General features: G+C 37.3%; 1 protein-coding gene across 3 annotated transcripts in view; it reads left to right on the top strand.

Moving 5' to 3' along the window:
• Positions 1-18,981, top strand: part of LOC142354422 (uncharacterized) — a 203,213-nt gene that overhangs the window by 1,210 nt on the left and 183,022 nt on the right. For all 3 annotated transcript variants that reach the window (XM_075406711.1, XM_075406713.1, XM_075406712.1), the window contains exons 3-8: positions 755-856; positions 3,102-3,206; positions 4,114-4,224; positions 15,447-15,551; positions 17,487-17,585; positions 18,522-18,623. In XM_075406711.1, coding sequence (XP_075262826.1) covers positions 755-856; positions 3,102-3,206; positions 4,114-4,224; positions 15,447-15,551; positions 17,487-17,585; positions 18,522-18,623 — 624 coding nt within the window. The remainder of the gene's footprint in view (positions 1-754; positions 857-3,101; positions 3,207-4,113; positions 4,225-15,446; positions 15,552-17,486; positions 17,586-18,521; positions 18,624-18,981) is intronic.

The following is an 18,981-nucleotide window of genomic DNA, read 5'->3' as shown; positions in this document are numbered from 1 at the left end:
GAAAAGAGGTCAAAAACCTATTAAGTTTAGCCTAAAAACCATACACAAAATTTTATGGGGGCAAAAAGTTCTGACTTTGACGGGATTCGAACCAGCGACCTCTGGGGCGCGGGCCAGAGGTCTTAACCCCTCGGCGAAATGGGCTATAGAACAATCTGTGCGAACGCACATGTTATTTCCTCTCGCTTGAACGCATTTGCATTGGCAACAAAGCTTGACATAACTTGACAAGAAACTCTACTTATTCAACGTATACTTGGCTAGAGAGATGAAGCCTTGAGGATTAAGAAAGAACATGAGAACGGGTTATAAGAGATGCCCAATTTAGAGGGTTTAAGACTGCGGACCAGTTGGTTTAATATGGTTAGCAAATTAGGATGCAAGAAAGAGATGCTGGTTCGAATCCAGTTTTGATACAATTTCAAAGTGGTTATACGCTTCCTGAAACCTCCTCCCCCACCCACCCAAAAGGTGGGGGGGTTTCAATATCGAGTGCGATTACACGTTACAGCTATTTTTAAAGTATTACATTGTGAAAAAACTCAAACTAAACTAAGAAACCCTACAAACAAAATAGTTCATGTTACTGAAACTAACTATAAAACAAAATCATTTCATTCGCTCAAAATTAAGTTGTGATGTAGTTGAAAAAAAATTCAACTAATCAGTGACCTTGGTTGTTGATCAAATTCCTGATCAAATTCGATAAAATATTCTTATTTCCCAGAACTTCAATTGTTTGTAAAATTTTCAGAGCTCTGGCTGGACCCCTCTATTCTACATTGTGGCTGATAACCAACTGGAAATATTCTACCATTTTATGGAGTGTGGAGCCGACCTTTTACATAAGGCAAATGTGAGTACAGAATGAAGAATTTCAAAAAACTGATATAGCTTTATCAATTTCGACAAAGAAAATTATTATCAGAGTATCATGGTGTCAGACCACAACGACTGCAATACATAATTTTTTGGGAAAACCTTAGTTTTCGGTGATTTTTTTAGCGTTGAATTTTTGTTGTTTGCGGTTTTTGGTGGTGGAAATTTTATTTTCACCGCTTTCAAAGCGTTGATCGACAAAACCAATTATGAAAAACTCCGATGATAAAAAAAATGACATCAATTTCGCTTAGCTATCTTAAAACAAAGACGTTTGTGTTGCCGGATATTGACATCTCTGCAATTCAAGTGAACTTTTGCATTCTTTTTTGGGAATTATTGATTTCGGATTGAACATTAAGCTTTTTTGCACTAACTCAACCATTGTCAACAGTTCGTAATTTTATCTTTTTGAAAGTTTTCAAGTGTATGAAGACAACTTTCGGGAGAAGGATGCTCCAAAAAAATCTTAATTTTTTATATAACACTATAATAAACCCTTAGTATTGAAAACCATCTATCTACTGAAGGGCTCCACAATGATGTTGATTGAAACGGACTTATTTACCACAGATATTTAAAATTTTCAGTTTTATGGTATTTGCTGTCAGTGGGAACCATGGATAAAGGAAGTTACTGATCTTGATTTTGAAAAAACGACAAAAAGATCAATTAAAAACTTTGAAAGATTTCACCTTTTTAAAGCTCAGCTATTATGTTATGTATTAACCAGCAGTTTTTTCTACTAAAGATTTTTTTCCGAGGCAGAAAAGACAAACGAATCATAGTTGAAAAAAATCTAAACGGGCTGCTAGAAATATGTGTATATATCTCAAAAAATTTTCTAATTTAAAATTAAACAAGTTGGTGTTTATTGGTAAATCAAAATGGGCCGGTTATATACAAAATAGTGAAAAATAGTCGAAAGGATTAATTGATTTTTTTCGCTGTTTGTTAAGAAATGTTTGGTAATTCTTTTGTCATTGTTATTCTAGAACCTGAAAAAAATTATTACTTCAAAGCTATGAAGAACTCAGTAATTCGCCAGACAGACTGGTTCCTAGAATTTGTTAACACCAAAAAATAATTGAACGTTTTCAGAAAAAAGTTTTATTTTTTTTTGTTCTTTTTTGCAATTATTTCCTAAATCGGGATAGTGACAACCGTTATTTGAAAAGAAAACATCAATTTATGTACTCAGTTTTTGTTGTTTGTTTTGTTTTAGGCAAAACAAAATGAGAAAAACGACAGTCTTCAGTAATTTTTTTTCTTGTGTTTTGATGTAATTTATAAGGAAGAAGCCAAACATTTGGAAAGCCTAATTTTCAGTGATTTTTTAAACTATTAGGAAGAAGCCAAACATTTTGTATAAAATGAGAATTTGAGAGGAAATCAAAATTAAAACGTGAAAATTGACTCTACCACGAGAAAAAAAAAACAAAAAAAAGTTAATGTTATGTAAAGGTTCTGAACTTCTATTAGTGTCAGTGAATGAAATAATAACTGTTTACTCTTAACTTATTGAACTTATGTTGTTTTCCTACGGAATTTTTAGATATGCTGTTTTTATTGCTTCAAATTAGCTCTCAAAGTGCACTTAAATATGACTACCCAAAATTAGGCTAAAAATGAAAAGAATGCAACTCATTGACAACCAATCTAATGAGAACGGGGCTCGAACCTAACGAAATAGAAAAAATCTTGCAAGAGAGCCATTTGTCGTGTAAGGCATCGCAAAATAACCATGGTTTGGATGGTCAGGTTCTAAGATCAGTTCGGATTGCACCGTCTGATTTTTTGTTGGGGATGACCCCCATTTAGCTGTTTTCTTTTGAAAATTAGAGAACTAAAATTTTTTGAAAAAAGAGAGTTTAGACGCAGATTCTGTGACAAGCAGTATTTTTTTCTTCGTTTTCACCTTATTTCTTACATATTTTTCAAACTTTGCGGGAAATTTAGCACTGAATTTTTACAAATTGTGATGGAACTGGTGACAAGTTTTATCTTTTTTTGCAAGCGCTGAATTTTTTTAAGAATTGTAGTGAATTCAACAGTATTTTTTCACCCTAATTTTTTCAACCTAACCTTTCCAAAAATTCACCGCATTCGCCACAAATTTTATGTTTCTCAGCAATTTTTACCGCTTGATTATCAACCCTGTTTTCAACGATTTTCTGTGGGCGCAAGAAGGTGGCGTGAGCAATGACGTTTTCTGCTTTTAGGACGGTCGAATGGTGACTCATGTAGCCGCTCAATTCTCAACTTACGACATGAACACAGCTGTGTTCAACCATTTCTCAGCTGATCAAGTCATGACAACAACTGCAGTTAGTAGCTCTAATTTATATTACCACCCAGGCAGCTCGCAGAGTGCACTTCAGTTGATTTTCAATTTTTAATGACCACTAAAGACAATGTTTTGTTTGCCTTTCTTTGGCATCATAAACATTATATCGTTCGTTGTTCCTTTAGAATAAAGCTGCTAGGAGCTTAGGAAATCAAAGGAATAGTACAATAATTTTTCATTTTTGTTTAGAAAAACTTAATAAACAAGTTACCGTAAATTTACTTAAGCAACCAATGTTAAGGTAATTGTTCAAACCTTAACTCATATTAATGTGAAGATAGGATAACCATCAGTTTGACCTCACCTTAACTTAGTTAAGGTAAATTTACCTAAACATTTTTTAGTGCGAACGCAGAAAAGGATTTTTGACTGAGTTCGGTGTTGTTTAGACAAAAACAACCAAAAATCTTCAACTTTCTGGTCATATTGTCGGTATGTTGGCACTGCAGACGCAAAAAAATCGATAAATTGGGCAGGCGGAAATTCTTGACAAGAAGGGGCCTTTACACAATCTGTATTTCTATTTACACTATTAGATTGAGAACGGGCAAAAAACTTTTTCCGGGTCAAGGGTGTCAAACAAAACAAAAAGAAATGTGAGAAAACGTTGGAAACTTCGGTATTATAACATCAAATCGTACGACAGCTTCTGAATGTAAAGTTTGGTTGATGTCGGTTTAAAGCGTGAAAAATGTGCTGTATGGTTGGCGTTAAAACGTACGAAATCTTTACGCTAGAGATTTAGAAAGTAAGAGATCAATTTTACTCGTAAGAAACTTTCGGAAGGTTTGGTTTAATCAATATCATTGAGTAACTTCTGGGGTAGGAGCGTTTCTAGTTCAAATCTAAAGTAAATCTCATAAATTTTCTTGTTTGTTTGTTTACAGGATTTGGATTTGAACCCGATGCATTATGCGTGCGTGAGGTTGAACCAGGGCCTGGACATTGTTAAACTCTACCTGAGGGCTGGAAAAGAGCACAGACTCACTGAGGATGCGGTGAGTATTTATTTTTCCGAATTACAGATTCAAAAAATATTCATTTTAACTTCACGTGAACACAGAATTGAAGAGGACGAGCAACAGGTTCAAAAAGAACCGCAAAAAGGCGTGCCCCAATAGGCATCAATTTTTCAAAATATTTTTGTAAGTATATCATTATTTTAGGTTTACCTTTTGTTCAATGTCTTTTTGTTTATTTTTTGCTTTTTTGTTCCAGAGAGATTTTTAAAAAAAAAATAATGAACAAAGTTTAAGAAGTGAGGCTGGTAAACAAAGTAAAGGCAGTATCTGCCAGAACATGTTTGATTTAGCGGGTTCTACCTCTTATCAACCCGATACATTAATCCCCCCTAGTCGAGACTGGATGAATATCTTGTAGGAATCTGCCAGAAAAATGGTTATCTTGTAGAAATCTGCCAGAAATTTCCGACAGAAGATGCATTCTCTTGTAAAAATCTGCCAGAATCTGCCAGATTCCCACAAGATAACCATCCATTCTCGACTAGGACCCATAATTTGTGTCATATCTTTTCACCTCTACATCATTTAACCCCAGAAACGTTTCTCACCAACAACCTAAACCATACGTTACCTTAATTTCGAATATTAATTGTACCTAATATGAAAAATTTGTTTTTATTTTACAATACAAACCCTTTCCAGAAGGAAAGTATATAAATAGTGGGTTTCGCATTCAAAATTTATTTTGGAGAAATTGATTCTATTATTTTTGAATTTAAACAGACGTTAAAATAAAAGAGTAATTCTTTCGCAGACATTTTACAAAAGCATCAAAGTTGGTGTTCAAATGTTTGAAATTCATTTATCAAATACATTAAATTGTGAGGTGTTTACAATTTTACGGCAACTAACATAGAAACGGCTCTAAAGAAAAAAACATTGTAGGTTTGATTGAACAGAAGCTATTGACAGAAAAAAAAAGAAAAATGCTGCTACTCTGAAAGCTCAGAAACAATCACAAAATAAAAAATGTTAACAAAACTTTCAGACATCATTTTCTTGATTAGAAAAATTGACAAAATTAGGTCAAAAGACAGAAAAACGAAAAACGCACAAACATCTTTATATTTTTGTACAGTAGAACATAAAATTCAATTAAAATTATACTCAAACTTCGGCAACAAGGAGCAGTTACAATTTTTATAATTCATATGTGTTAAAATTCGACACTTTTTAATGGCGTTGTCAAACATCACAAAAGGCATGAACCACGTCATGCAAAACTGAAGTAGTAAAAATTTATGGTGTATTTATCATTGTTAAAAGGAATAACTGAAAGCAACAAAAATATAGTTCAAACTTTTCTTTCTTTATTCGTAAGCAACAGATTTTCCTAAAATTTTTTCATCAATTGCTCAAGCAATCAAACTTCGCTGCTTATTCAAGAAAAACGATGACGACAAATTTCTTCTTAAAAACAGATCTTTTTAAATATCAGTTTGAAATATTTCTTCTACTTTAATCATTGATTGTGGAAATGAATGTTGAGGAAATATATGGCCCATTAGCTTTAGCAGGGGTGCATTTTATCATTTACAACATGGAGAAATATTTCGAGATTATCTCTGACGCAGCTAACTGAGGACCTAGTTCCAAACCTAAATCAGCTACAATTGATGAAGCCTCAAAAAGCCCGTTTTACGTTCTTGTCGACAAATTCACATTCCATTTTTGCCGAAAAAAATTATTTATGCTTTGTGGAAGAAAACTGGAATTATTCTGAGTTGCAAGGAAATATAAAATATTATGTCTTTTTATTTTGTTTTTATTTTGTTGGTAATCTGGAGAAAGGTGAAACAAATGCTGAAAACTTAATGAAAAGAGGATTGAAAGTCTAACAAAATAATTTCAAACGCAGAGCAATTGTTTGAATTGCGGCTGTGATGTCGTCGACTTACAACAAATTTTGATACTGTTTTTAATCAATTTTGTAAGAAAAACTATGTAGTTCGAAAGTGGAGAAAGCAATAAAGGTCTCTTTTAACCATTAGTATAACATATTTCTGCATTAGGTGCAGGACAAAATAACGCTGGAGTTATGATTTATCCTTATCGTTGTGACCGTTAGTGTTTGAAGACAAAAAATAGCTGATTCCATTGATCTCTGATTCGAAAATTCAGCCGATTTTATTTTGTTTCTTTTGATGCTGAATATAAAAGATGAATGTTTTGAACTTTTTGTTTCGTTTCTCAATTTCGTAGATAATTTGCATGCTCATTGATAGATCTTAAAATCATTGAAAACTAGATCAAAGCAAAGTAGCACTAGAATAGTATTTTTGCTATTTCCTATTAGTTCAAAATAACGGTAAGATATTGGGTTTTTCACAGTTAAGGACATCAAAGCTCTACACATTGATGTTCCCTTTAATGTGAAAAATTTGGTTTGGTTTCCATTCCCCATTTGAGTTGATGGTTGTGGTTGCAAGGCTAATGGTTTCATCGGAACACATCAAAACCTATATACAATATGGGTAAATTGAAATAGACGACGGGAAGCCGACCAATTTCAATTAAGAATATGTGTAAGTTATGAGTTTCCGCCAAAATATATTTGACTTTGTAACGTTTTTAATGGGCAATGCTTGAAAACAATTGAAAATAAGATCAAAAAATGAAAAATGTTGCCTTTATTTTTGAACTTCCAAAACTGCATCATACCAAAGCTGATTTTGTTTCCAGTTCTATCAAAATTTTAATTTACTCTAGTCAACATTGAACACAGTATGCAACGTTACTGAAACGTTGTGCGGTGTTCCGCCTTCAGTTAATATTGAATAAGTAGTGTTGGTAATGCTGTGGCCGGACGTCAGAGAAGCAAACTAATCAGCTCGCTTCACTGACGCCAGTGTTGGTGGTGTTTCAAAAAAGGCCCTTGAGTTATAGTTACTTTGGCACGATATGCCTGGGCTACACTTTGCCCACTGTTGTTCCTTGTCAACAGTTAAAACTTTCGTGAGATTTGCTTCACAAATCTTCTTTTGCTACCATGAAAAAGTCATCCATTTCCTAACCATTGAATTACATCTGTATAATCAACATTATGACTTGGTGTTTCTTAAAGTTACAGTTTTTAGCACGTGCCTCTCCTGGTACACTGGGCCCCCATTTTTGGGCACCAAAAATCAGAAAGTTTTTTAGTCGATCTGTTGTTGTTGAAGTATGTTTGAAGTTGCCCTTTGTCGTCTCGTCGTGTTCTCTCTTGCTCTGTTGTGTCTTTTGTGTATCTGAACTGTATTTCTTATTTCATCCGCTCATGATTATATTGAAATGTTGTATTGAGTTGTGTCCACAATAAAACGCTGATCTTGAAGTTATGGACTCGTCCATATCTACAAGTATGTCTGAACTGACTTTGATGATGTCTACTGTTGAAGAATGTATTTACTGCTGTTCGAAAAATGCTGCTGCTTCTGCTGAAGTAATTCTTGCTGAAGTAATTGTTGTTGTAGTGAAATTTCTGCTGATGTCTTCCGTCGGTGTTGTCTGTAGATTGTTGCTGTGTACTAGTTGTCAACGTGCTGCTTGTAGTGTTATATGAAAGTGGTATGGTGAAAAGTTGAATTGCTTTTTGTGCTGATTGCGTTTGACTTTTTACAGTTGTAGTTGTTCTGAATCGACATTTGTATTGGCTGGTTGGCAATGTCAAATACTGAACAATTTCTGGAAATGCTGTTGTAGCTGGTATGCTCCTTGAAAGTTGAGAAACTGATGCTCCCCGTGTTCCCTACCTACCTAAACCTACCACTACCTTATACCTATTGTCTACGTTTACCTGTTTTTCCCAAATTAGAGTTTGTCGGAATACCAATTGTTTTGTAATAATTTTTACCGCTGATGTCTGGTTTTACCTAAGCTGTTTAGTGTCATATAACTATTCAACATACTGTTATCCTGTCGGTTCAACTCTCTGCTGTTTTGCAATAAGATAAATCTTTGTGCATTTGAATTCCAAAACCTACCTAATGTCTATCCAGAAATTGTCTTCCTGTTAAACCTACCAACCTAAATTTTCCCGTTTGAATGTATTTATCTAATGTACGATAAGCTTTGCTAATTTGAGTTGCCTTGTGAGTTACTTATTGAAATCCCTAATTGTACTGAATAATACCTAAAAGTCCCTTCGAATTGCTAACTCAATGAATTGAACTTTAAAAATTTCCTCTTTCCCTTTACCATAATCCCAAAACTGATATCAAGTTTGCTTCAGATTGTGTTTAAATTAATGTTCCCCGTTTAATATTGATAACCTTTATGTTGCTTTGTCATTGATCAAACTAAGTTTGATAGCTGGCTTAACAAAATCCCCTTTTGATGTTTTAACCAGGCAAGACCTTACCACATTATCTTTACCTTTATTTACCTTTTGTACCCGACCTACCGGCCAAATACCCCTGGGCGTGTTGTTTTCTAGTATCCATTCCATGTCCCCTTCTACTGTTCCGTCAACTGTTGAACGCCATTTCGACGTTGTCTGAGTGTTGGGAGATATTCCTTTAAAAAGCGTGTCCAACACTCTTTCATGATACTGTTGACATTGTTCCATAGTTTCCCTGCTCCTCTGTTGTTGCTGCTAATTGTAGTGTCCGATGACAGTCCTGTTGTCATTCCTGTCAAAAAATGTCCTAGTATCAGGCTTTCCACATCGTGAATGTCACTACTGACTGATGTTAGAGGTCTGCTGTTGAGTAGAGCTTCCACTTGGCAAATGAGGGTTGAGAAACTGTCTTCATGGAGTTTCCTAAATCCGGCGATATTGAAGAACAGGCGTTTGCTCATCCCAATGAGGCGTTCCCATGTTCCACCAAAATGTGGTGCTCCTGGTGGAATAAATTTCCCTGCAATCTTATTCGATTCCGCATATTTCTGTATCTCTGTAGTTGTGAAGCTGCTTTCCTCGAAGGTCTTTGCTGTACTGGTGAAATAAAAAGCGTTGTTGCTGTGAATTTTTTCCGGTTGTCCTCGTCGGCTGAAGAATAGTTGAAATGCCATTATGCATGATTTTTTTTGCAAGTTCCTGGTCACTTCGATATGAACGGCTCGTATCGTCAGACAGGTGAATAAGCAACAGTAAGCTTTCATGGCTATGTTGATCTGGCTGTAGATTTCAAAAGGCCCAAAAAAGTCCACTCTGGTTTCTTTGAAGGCTATAGGTTTGACTGAGAATCGGTAACTCGGAACATCTGACATCTGAGGCTGGTTTTTGAGTTGTCTCTGTCGTCTGCATTCGTAGCATCTATTTGAGATCTTCTTCATTACTGTTTTGCATTGAAGAACCCAATAGTTCAACTGAAAGCTGTGAGTTTGCTGTTCAACTTCAACATGATCATTGATATTGTGTTGCAGTTCCAGAAAAAGACGTATAATCCTGTTTCTGCCGTCTAAAATTTTTGGCTTTTCCGTTGCTGTCGAAACTGGTGCGTTGGCTAGTCTGCTGTTTGAACGAATGATATCATCTTCGTCTATTGAAGGTGTCATCAACTGAATCAATCTACTCCTTTCCTGAACTGGCCTGTTGTGTGTTGGATGATTTACATCCTCGTCGAACGATTGCTGCTGAGATAAACGGAAGAGAAATTTCTCTGCATCTATGATCTGTTGGTCACGTGCTTTCGTTTTGTTTCGTAGGTTTTTAATTCTGATGATGACGGCTCTGAGTTTCAACCACTGGCTAAACCTGTTGGCATCAATGAAGTCCTTGTCAATTGGCTGTCGTCGTGTTGCCTGAGACTTCTGTTCTGCGCTGTTCAAGAAGACATTTTCATGTTGTTGTTCGTCAGTTGTACAGTTGTCGTTAGAAGACAGAAGAAACTGTGGTCCCTGTAACCAAAGAAATTTTTCTGTCATCTCTGTTACTTTAAGTCCTCGCGTTCCTTGATCTGCTGGGTTGTCCTTAGTATTGACGTAGTTCCACTGATTAAGGCTTGTGAGATCCCTTATTTCGGCAATTCGGTTTCCGATCTACGTCTTGTGTTTCAACTTGAAGTTCTTTATCCAACTGAGAACGGTCGTGCTGTCACTCCATAAAACGATTTTGACAAACTTGGAATCCATTTCGTCCTCGATTGTTTTCTTCAATCTTGCTGCATAAAATGCTGCTTGCACTTCTAGTCTGGGAATTTTCGTTTGACGTAAGGGTGCCACTCTTGTTTTTCCCATAAGAAAACGAATTGTGGTTCCTTGTTTGCTGTTTGTCTTGATGTATGCTACCGCTGCTTTTGCTTCCAATGATGCGTTGCAGAAAAATTGAAGTTCCATTGTGTCCCCAAGTCGTTTACCACCTACCAACTTGTTTGCCCCTACCGTACCTAGCAGTTCCGTTTCCTCTACCCAATCCTTGATGGCCAATCCTTTGTCTCCACTGATGGCTTTGTACCATTCGCGTCCATGTTTCCACAGTTCTTGCAGTAGAATCTTTGCTCGGATGAGGATTGGTGATATGATTCCCAAAGGATCGTAGAAACTTGACACAAAAGACAGAAACTTGCGTTGAGTCCATGTTTTCCTGTCCAGGTTCTTTCTGTCTTTAGCTTTAAGTAATAGTTTGTCTTCGTCCAAACTCCAGTAAAGTCCAAGTACTCTTTGATGAAAACCTTTACTGAAGAGCTCCTCCACTGGCTTGCATAGATCCTGTTGCATCTGCTGACAAAACTCACGGCTGTTGCTGCACCATTTTGTCAGGTTGAATATACCTTTTTTCGGAGTATCCTTGACATCCTTGGCTGTAGTGAATGCTGTGATGGTGTCGCTGAAAGATGCAACCACGTCATCCATGTAGAATGTCCGCTGAATTATCTTCAGAGAATTTGGGTGATCTTCGATGTCTTCTTTGGCTGTCTGTTGCAAAACAAAATTTGCGAAAGCTGGTGAGCCCCGGGCTCCAAAGATGTGTCGCTGGTATTCGTACACCACTAATTCTTGGCTGTTTGGTTGTTTCCACATGAATCGCAGATAACGTCGGTTTTTTGTCGTACTCCGATTTGCATAAACATCGCTTCGATCTCTCCCTGGATGGCGATGGCTCCCTGTCTGAATCGTAACAAAATTCCAAGCATATTTCCGAGGAGGTCAGGTCCAGCTAAGAGTTTGTCATTGAGGCTTGTTCCGCTTTGTGGTGCTTTGGCATTGCAGATTTTTCGTATCTTGTTGGGTTTGTTTTGGCTGACAAGACCATAGTGTGGTATGTACCATCCTGTATCTTTCTGTTGATGGAAGGTTACTTTTGCAATGTAGCCTTTTTCCAGGTCTGCTTGAATGCCCTCATTGTTTTTCTTGAACTGTTCAGGTTTCTTCTGTAGTCTGTTGACGAGATGATTCAGATGAGTCAAGGCTTGTGACCGGTTGTCTGGCAAACTGCTGTCGTCTTTCCAGAGAAGTCTCGTTTCATAACGTCCATCTGTTTGTCTCACGCATGTTGTGTTAAGTATCTTGGTGGCCAACAAGACTTCTGGACCATTAGACTTGGTTTTGGATTCCAATGGAATTCTCTCTGCTTTCCACTAATGAGAAACTTCTTCGTTGAGGTCATTGTTTTGTTCAAGGCAATTTCTGCAAAGCAAAGCAGTATGATGCATTGAATGTTGTGTTTTGCTGTCATCCAATACTGTATGAGGTCCAGAAATAGACTTGCGCTTGGTGCTGATGATGGTCCTTGTTCCACTCTGACTGGTGAGATAAAACTAATGTTGTCCTGTCCAATCAATACTGTAACTTGGAGATTATCCAGAGTTGGCATATTGACATGTCTAAGGTGCTCGTACTTTCTGGCGATGTCTCCCGGGTGCTCCCTCAACTTTGGCAAAATGATGTTCTCCACAACATATATCTGTCTGAGATTGTAGCGTTCATCGTCTTCCAAATTTGAAATTTCTGTTGAAGTTGTGTAATAAGTTTTTGTGTCTGTTCCGTTGGCTCCTTCCAAGACAAGTTGTTGACATTTTTCTTTCTGAAGGCGTAGTTCGTCGGCTGTCTTCGAGAGGAGTATTGTCAAGCTGCTTCCTGGGTCGATGAAGGCGTATGTCCGAACTTTGTTCTCTTTGTTATGAAAAATAACTGGCATGACATAGAGAAGATTCGTTGCTTTAGTTGCTGCTGTTGTGTCCTTTGTTGTGGATGTATCTTTGTTGTTGATGACTGCAAATGAGTTACCATTTCCTCTTGAGTTGTTCAATTGAGAGTTTGTTTGAACAATTGATGTTACTGTTCGTCCGTATCTGCTATTGGCACCGTGTAACATAGTGTTGTGTCGTTGTCCGCAACCTTGCTCCCTGCAATTCCAGTTTGAGGGACAATTATTGGCTCGATGGTTCGCTCCCAAACAATTTCTGCAAAGATTCAATTGATAAACCGTTTGTAATCTTTCGTTTGCTGTCTTTGCTTTAGACGTTGGGCAATGGAATAACTGGTGATTACCGTCGTTGAAGACACAAGGCAGAGGTTGACTGTTGCTGTTGCTTCCTCTTGTTGCTTGAAACATTTGTGTTGTGCTCCTCTGGTTGTACTGGTTTCTGTTGTTGTTGCTAAAGTTGGTTATGTTCTGTGTTGGTTGTTGTTGCTGCTGTTGTTCCCGGTTAGGATGAGTTGGTTGTTGATGAAATTTTCGGGTTCCATTTAAGTTGAAATTCCGTTGGTGTGTGTCACTGGCTGTGCTAAGGCTGGTGCTGCTTGGTCCTTGATGCGTTGAACGTTCATGTGCTTCGGCTATTTCTTTAATCCATTGGTTGAAGTCTGCAAGTGTGGGCTGTTGAATTCTTCGTCGTAAAACAAACTGATTCCATTTGAATTCTTCGCTGTAAGGTAGTTTGTCGGTTGCATGCTTCAAGATGGTCGTGCTGTTGAGATCGGCTTCGAAGTTCAGTTCTTGCAGTGTCCTTGTCATGGTGTTTATGAACGTGGAAAAATTTACAATTGTCCAAGGCAGAGATGTTGTTGGTGGCCTGTAGTTGATGAGTTTCTCCAACAAGTTGCTAATGATGACGTTTGGGTTCCCAAAACGCTGTTTCAACTCGTTTATTGCATCCTTGTACAGGTGTCCGTTGCAGGCAAATCCTTCAATTGCTGTTTTGGCTTTTCCAATTACAAGACCCTGTAGATAGGCTATATTTTGTCCATCACTGAGATTAGTGTCTCCAATCATGAAGCTGAAACGGCTATACCAATCTGCCCATTTGCTCGGATCACCGTTGAATTTCTGAAGATCCATCCTTGGAAGAGCTTCCACATAAGGCGTATAGAATGGAACTGGTTGTGATACCGTTGTTGACAATTGCTGTGGTTGTACTGCTGGCTGATTGAATGTTTGTGTGTCCCCCATTCCAGTTACTCTGTTCTGCTGATCGTTCAGGCTGCTTGAGTAAGCTAATCTATCAAACCAAAAGCTGTTGAGGTTGTCACGTTGAGCTGAATGGCTGGTTTCTGGTTGTTCGTTGTATAAGGTTCCGTTAGTTGTTGTTTGTTGTTGTCCAGTTGCTCTTGTGTTGATGTTCTTGTTGGTTGTTGAGTTATCCGTTGTCGAATTGGCTGCTACTGTTGTCTCGTTGGTGTCTTGTGTGTTGAAATTTGTTGTGGAGTTTTCTCGCGAAATGTGATTCTGAATTTTAATTTTCATGTCGTCGATGTTGTTCCACGTGTCAGTGATTTTTCCGATGTACTCTTCATGTTGATCTTCGTCAAGCTGTGAAATCAACTCGTAACTTGTCTCCTCGAACTCCGAAAATGTTTCCGCTGCCTTTTCATAAACATTCTTCGCTGCGTTTATGTTCCCACTGACAATCAATTCGCTCATGGTTAGCAGGTTTTTCGCAATTTTCTCCCCCATCACCCTGATTTTTGCTTTTAAAACGGATGGTTGCATGGTTCTGTTCGGTATTGCTGTCAGGAGGTTTGTATTCTGCTTTGTGTTTTGTGTTGTTCAAATGTTGACTGTGGTGGGGGTTTTTTTTTTGTCCGGTGGGGGTCTTGGTCTTTGGGGTTGATTCGTGGTCTTTGTCTTTGCCTTTGCCCTTGCCTTTGCCTTTGCCTCCAGGTTGCGCGTTCGAGCTTGGTAATGGGGGGGTCACCAGAAAAAAACTGTTCGGTGTTCCGCCTTCAGTTAATATTGAATGTGTAGTGTTGGTGGTGCTGTGGCCGGACGTCAGAGAAGCAAACTAATCAGCTTGCTTCACTGACGCCAGTGTTGGTGGTGTTTCAAAAAAGGCCCTTGAGTTATAGTTACTTTGGCACGATATGCCTGGGCTACCCTTTGCCCACTGTTGTTCCTTGTCAACAGTTAAAACTTTCGTGAGATTTGCATCACAAATCTTCTTTTGCTACCATGAAAATTCATCCATTTCCTAACCATTGAATTACATCTATATAATCAACATTATGACTTGATGTTTCTTAAAGTTACAGCTTTTAGCACGTGCCTCTCCTGGTACAAACGTTAACAAAAAATTGGTTGGAAAATTGATTTTTTTTTTAAAAAAAGGCTGTTCTTGAATATGAAATAAAAGCTTGGTCGGTGTTGCATACTGGCACTTTGTAAATCAGAGCATGTTTAAGTTTTGTCTTGATGAAAACTGGATGAAAATTACATAAATAATGCAGTTTCTTTGTTCATTAGAACTCGTTTTTTGGCTGAACTATTTGTATTGTTTTAATTTTTGATTGCTCAATAGCGACGTTTGTATGAGTTAGATTGGTACTGCGTTCTTTTTTAATGCGTTGTTGCTTGACCGATTTTTGTTTGGACTTTAAGGCCCGGAGGGCATTAGGTTATCTTAGAGCCTTACGCCTAAACAGTCTCCTAAGAATGGGATGGGGTTCACGGAAGCAGTTTAGGAGACATAAATTTATGATATGAAAGGTGGTTCGTAGATTTAGATTAAAATGTGAACCTTGCTCATAACCCCCCTCCCGTCCCCCCGCTCATGCTCACTCCAGTACCCCCCCCCCTCAATTAATGTGTAAAGTTAGCCTCCCTAAGCCACGCAGCTAGCTACTGACGAAGCCAGCTGCTCGCCAATCGTTTGAGAGCAATTCGCTCGACGTTAGTTGGTTATGTTTTTTTTATTTTCTCTTAGGCACTTCTTGTCAAATATCAATTGTAAGCTTATTCAATTTTTAAACAAATTTGATCGTAATTTCTTATTTATTATCAATTTTCTCGTTCAAGAAATTTGATCATAATTTTTATTTAATCTCTTGCTCATGTTTAGAACGGCGCCATTCCTCTCATGCTGGCTGCAGAAGTTGAAAATCTGCCTCTCTGTCGAGAACTATTGCTAGTGTACGCAGTTGATCAGGTCACAGCTTCGAACAAGGTAAGTTTTTCTTTATTAAAACCGGTACCAAAGTTGACTTACTTTAGAAAACAATTAAAAAGATTAAAATTAAAAAGATATAAAAAGATTTAAAAAAGATAATACGTATTTGTGAAATAAATAATTTCTTCTGCCAATTTTTTTTGGAAAGTTAAAAATCTTCTGCTGGTTGCTAAAAAATAGTGAAAATGACAAGTTAAGAAATTTAACGCCTTCACCTCAAATCTTACGTAGTCTCAATAAAAAGTTGAGTCAATAGAAAATTTTGCTAACTTAGCGGTGAAACTTTATACGGTTTGCGGTTTTAAGCGGCGAATTTCGTTTTCACTGCTTTTTAACGAAGTCACCGTTATTTTTACAACTTGTTTTGCATTAATTTCTGCAGTGAAGATATTTGGTAAGTTTAGCGGTAAATTTTTGTAATATTTGCTATTCTTAGCGGTGAATTTTTGTTCACTCTATTCACCGCAATCAACGCAATTTTTACATTCTTCAGCGATTTCACCGCAATTTTTACATTCTTCAGCGAATTTTAGCGTTCACACCTCGACCCCTGAAGGCGGAGTCTTATTACATCTTTATAATGCATTATGAGACAAAAGTGAATCCAAGCTAAAAAATGCGTGAATTTACAACAAAAATTGGTCCCGGTAAACGCTTGTAACTTTCAACGGAATTTTGAAAAAGTTCTTAGCAAGAAAACGACATATGAAAGAACTTACAAGTTTGTGCTCCAGGTTTGTCAAGACGTAGATTATTTTAGCAAGATTTTATCAAGACATCGAAGATTTATTGCGAACCCCGGGTCGGAGGATGAACAGAACAAAAGCAAGAATTGAGCGGAATTTGAGCGGACAGTTTAGCAATGTGTGCGGAAAATTTGCGGGCAAAACAATTGCAAGAAAGAGCGGGACAACAACTGCGACAATTTGAGCGGGAAAAAATTCAACGAAGGAGCAGAACTTGAGCGGAAAAAATGCACAAGGAGTGAGCTGAACAATAGCACTTGAGTCTCCAAAAAAGCGCAATAGAACCTAGGAAGCTATCTTATCCTATGCAAAAATCAATACAATAAAATTTTGAATACAAAAAAGAGCGTCACAAAAGCAAAAAGTGCATCAGAAATATCAATCTAAGGCATCAAGAAAGCTGTGCTTCTTCTTCTTCTTCTTCTTCTTCTTCTTCTTCTTCAATTTTTTCAAAAAATTCAACAAAACATTTTCTTTTTCTTCGTTTTGTTATTTGTTCATTCTAGGGTCTAAGTTTTAGTAGTTAAACTCATTGCTTACATTTTCTGTTTGGGTCAATTTCCGCTCTTTTCTTGCATTTTCATTCCGCTCAAATTCCACCCATTACTTGCATTTTTTTCTCGCTCAAGTTCCGCCCGTTTCTTGCATCTGTTTTCAACAATTCAGCTAATTCCTGTCAAACTCCGCCTATTCCGGTCATCTCTTGAAGTTTCTGAGCGTAACTTTAGCGGACTCTTCGACTAGGGACGCATAATTTATAAGATCAAAAAGAATTTGATAAGGAATTCCGTGATTTGTGAAGGAAACCAAGATGTGGTTTCTCTTGTCAACATGTATAAAATATTTTTTAAATCACTTTGTAGACAACCTAAATTAGTACAACTCAGAAAACAAGAGATGTGAGAAATCACATCATCATATTGTTGTGAAGTATTGCTTAATCGTTGACGCCTTCTAAGATCTAGAGCCTAACTATAACGACATGCAAGGTGAAAATAAAATGAAATTATCAAAACTTTCAGTATGTTTTTAGAGAGCAATTATGGTGAGAATTTTTAATACTGATATAACCCCATCTATACTCCTTAAAACTGGGCGTAAAAGGTATATGCCCACTGGGTGTGGGGAAAGAATCAGAATAGATCCAAAAACTATTCGGATAAGTGATATGTGTTTTGTGTTTCAGCATTCCGGTGATACAGTTTTACATATCGCGTGCCGAACTCGACAGATAGAACTAGTTCGTCTGTTCTGCGAACAGGGAGCTCAAATTGACGCCCAAAACGTACGTAGCTGGAAAACATTTTCACCATTTTTCGACTATAGTTGACACTTTCCAACTAAAGAGTGAATTTGGATTTTTTTTACGTCCCCCCCCCCCCCCAAGAACGTTATGCACCCCAGCCCCGGCCCTTCCCCCCTTGCCTATTTATATGCACCCACACCTTCTAAGGTGCTCTAGTTCCAGGCCGCGGTCATTTTTTTAAAAAATTGTAATTTGTGTTACAAACTATGTAAAAACTATGTTGTATATTCGCAAATATTTGCACACAGGTGTCGCAAATTTGACATTCATTTGCAAATTTTGAAAATGATTACATTAATTTGCGAACACATCCTGTGGAAAGTATTAATTCATATTTCTAGTTGTAAATTTCAAATTGGCATGAGTTATGAAAGTACACATATTTTGGGCATAAAGACACATTGAAGGTATTAATAATATGCATCACAATATTCTTTATCTAAGACATCACGAAAGCAGTTCTTTCCTTTTTTTTGGTTTTTTTCTTTTTTGAAAGGCATGCTCCGAAATTAGAGGGCACGGTAGGCCCCTAAATGAGTTGTCATGATGTGCCTTTTGCAGAAGAATTGATACATAAATTACAATTCATTTAGTGGGTGCAATGCAAAGAACTATAAAAAACACAAAAATAACACAAGAAAAAGTCAATTTCTACAACACCTTAAAAACAAGTCTTTTAAAGGAAGTTGGCCATTCAGTGTTTACTTATATCAATTTTGGCTCCTTTAAGTGGTACCCCCCCCCCCCCCCGTTACCCAATTACGATATTTTACTTTATTGGGCTTAAACTTTGGGATATATTCTGCCCCCCTTCAGCGTTTTGAATGACCTCCACGGGGAGGGCTTAGAGCAAAGCCAACTGACGTCTGGATTTTTATCAAATGTCTAATTTGGAGTTTTGTTTTGAATGTTTAGGTTGAAGGTCACACAGCCTTGCACGTGGCGGCGTGGGAAGGTTATGAGGAGATCATCCGCTATTTCCAACATAGAAATGCCAGTGCTCATATATTCGACAAGGTACGGCACTGTTTTGTAGTTTTATATTCTTTTTATGTTGGTCTGTCACCTCCTTTGCTCATTCGAAGACGATTAATTTGCATGTCGATGCAAATGGAAAATGAAGGTTATTTTGTAACTACTTTTGTAGCTATGTTTTATATCAAAATCTTGGTTAAACAATAAAAAAAAATGTGATCATTGTCTTCCTGACTTGCAACAATATTCCGATTTGAACTCATTACATTAAGCGATCGGCAGAATAATAACTTCCAATCCTCCACGTGATCACGGACTTTCCCTCCCTATTCCTTTCTTCTCTCTCTCTCTTCTCTCTCTCTCTCTCTCTCTCTCTCTCTCTCTCTCTCTCTCTCTCGCT

The sequence above is a fragment of the Convolutriloba macropyga genome, chromosome 15, assembly GCF_964194025.1.
Source record: "Convolutriloba macropyga chromosome 15, txConMacr16.3, whole genome shotgun sequence".
Taxonomy (NCBI): Eukaryota; Metazoa; Xenacoelomorpha; order Acoela; family Convolutidae; genus Convolutriloba; species Convolutriloba macropyga.
This window is presented reverse-complemented; position numbering and strand designations above follow the sequence as displayed.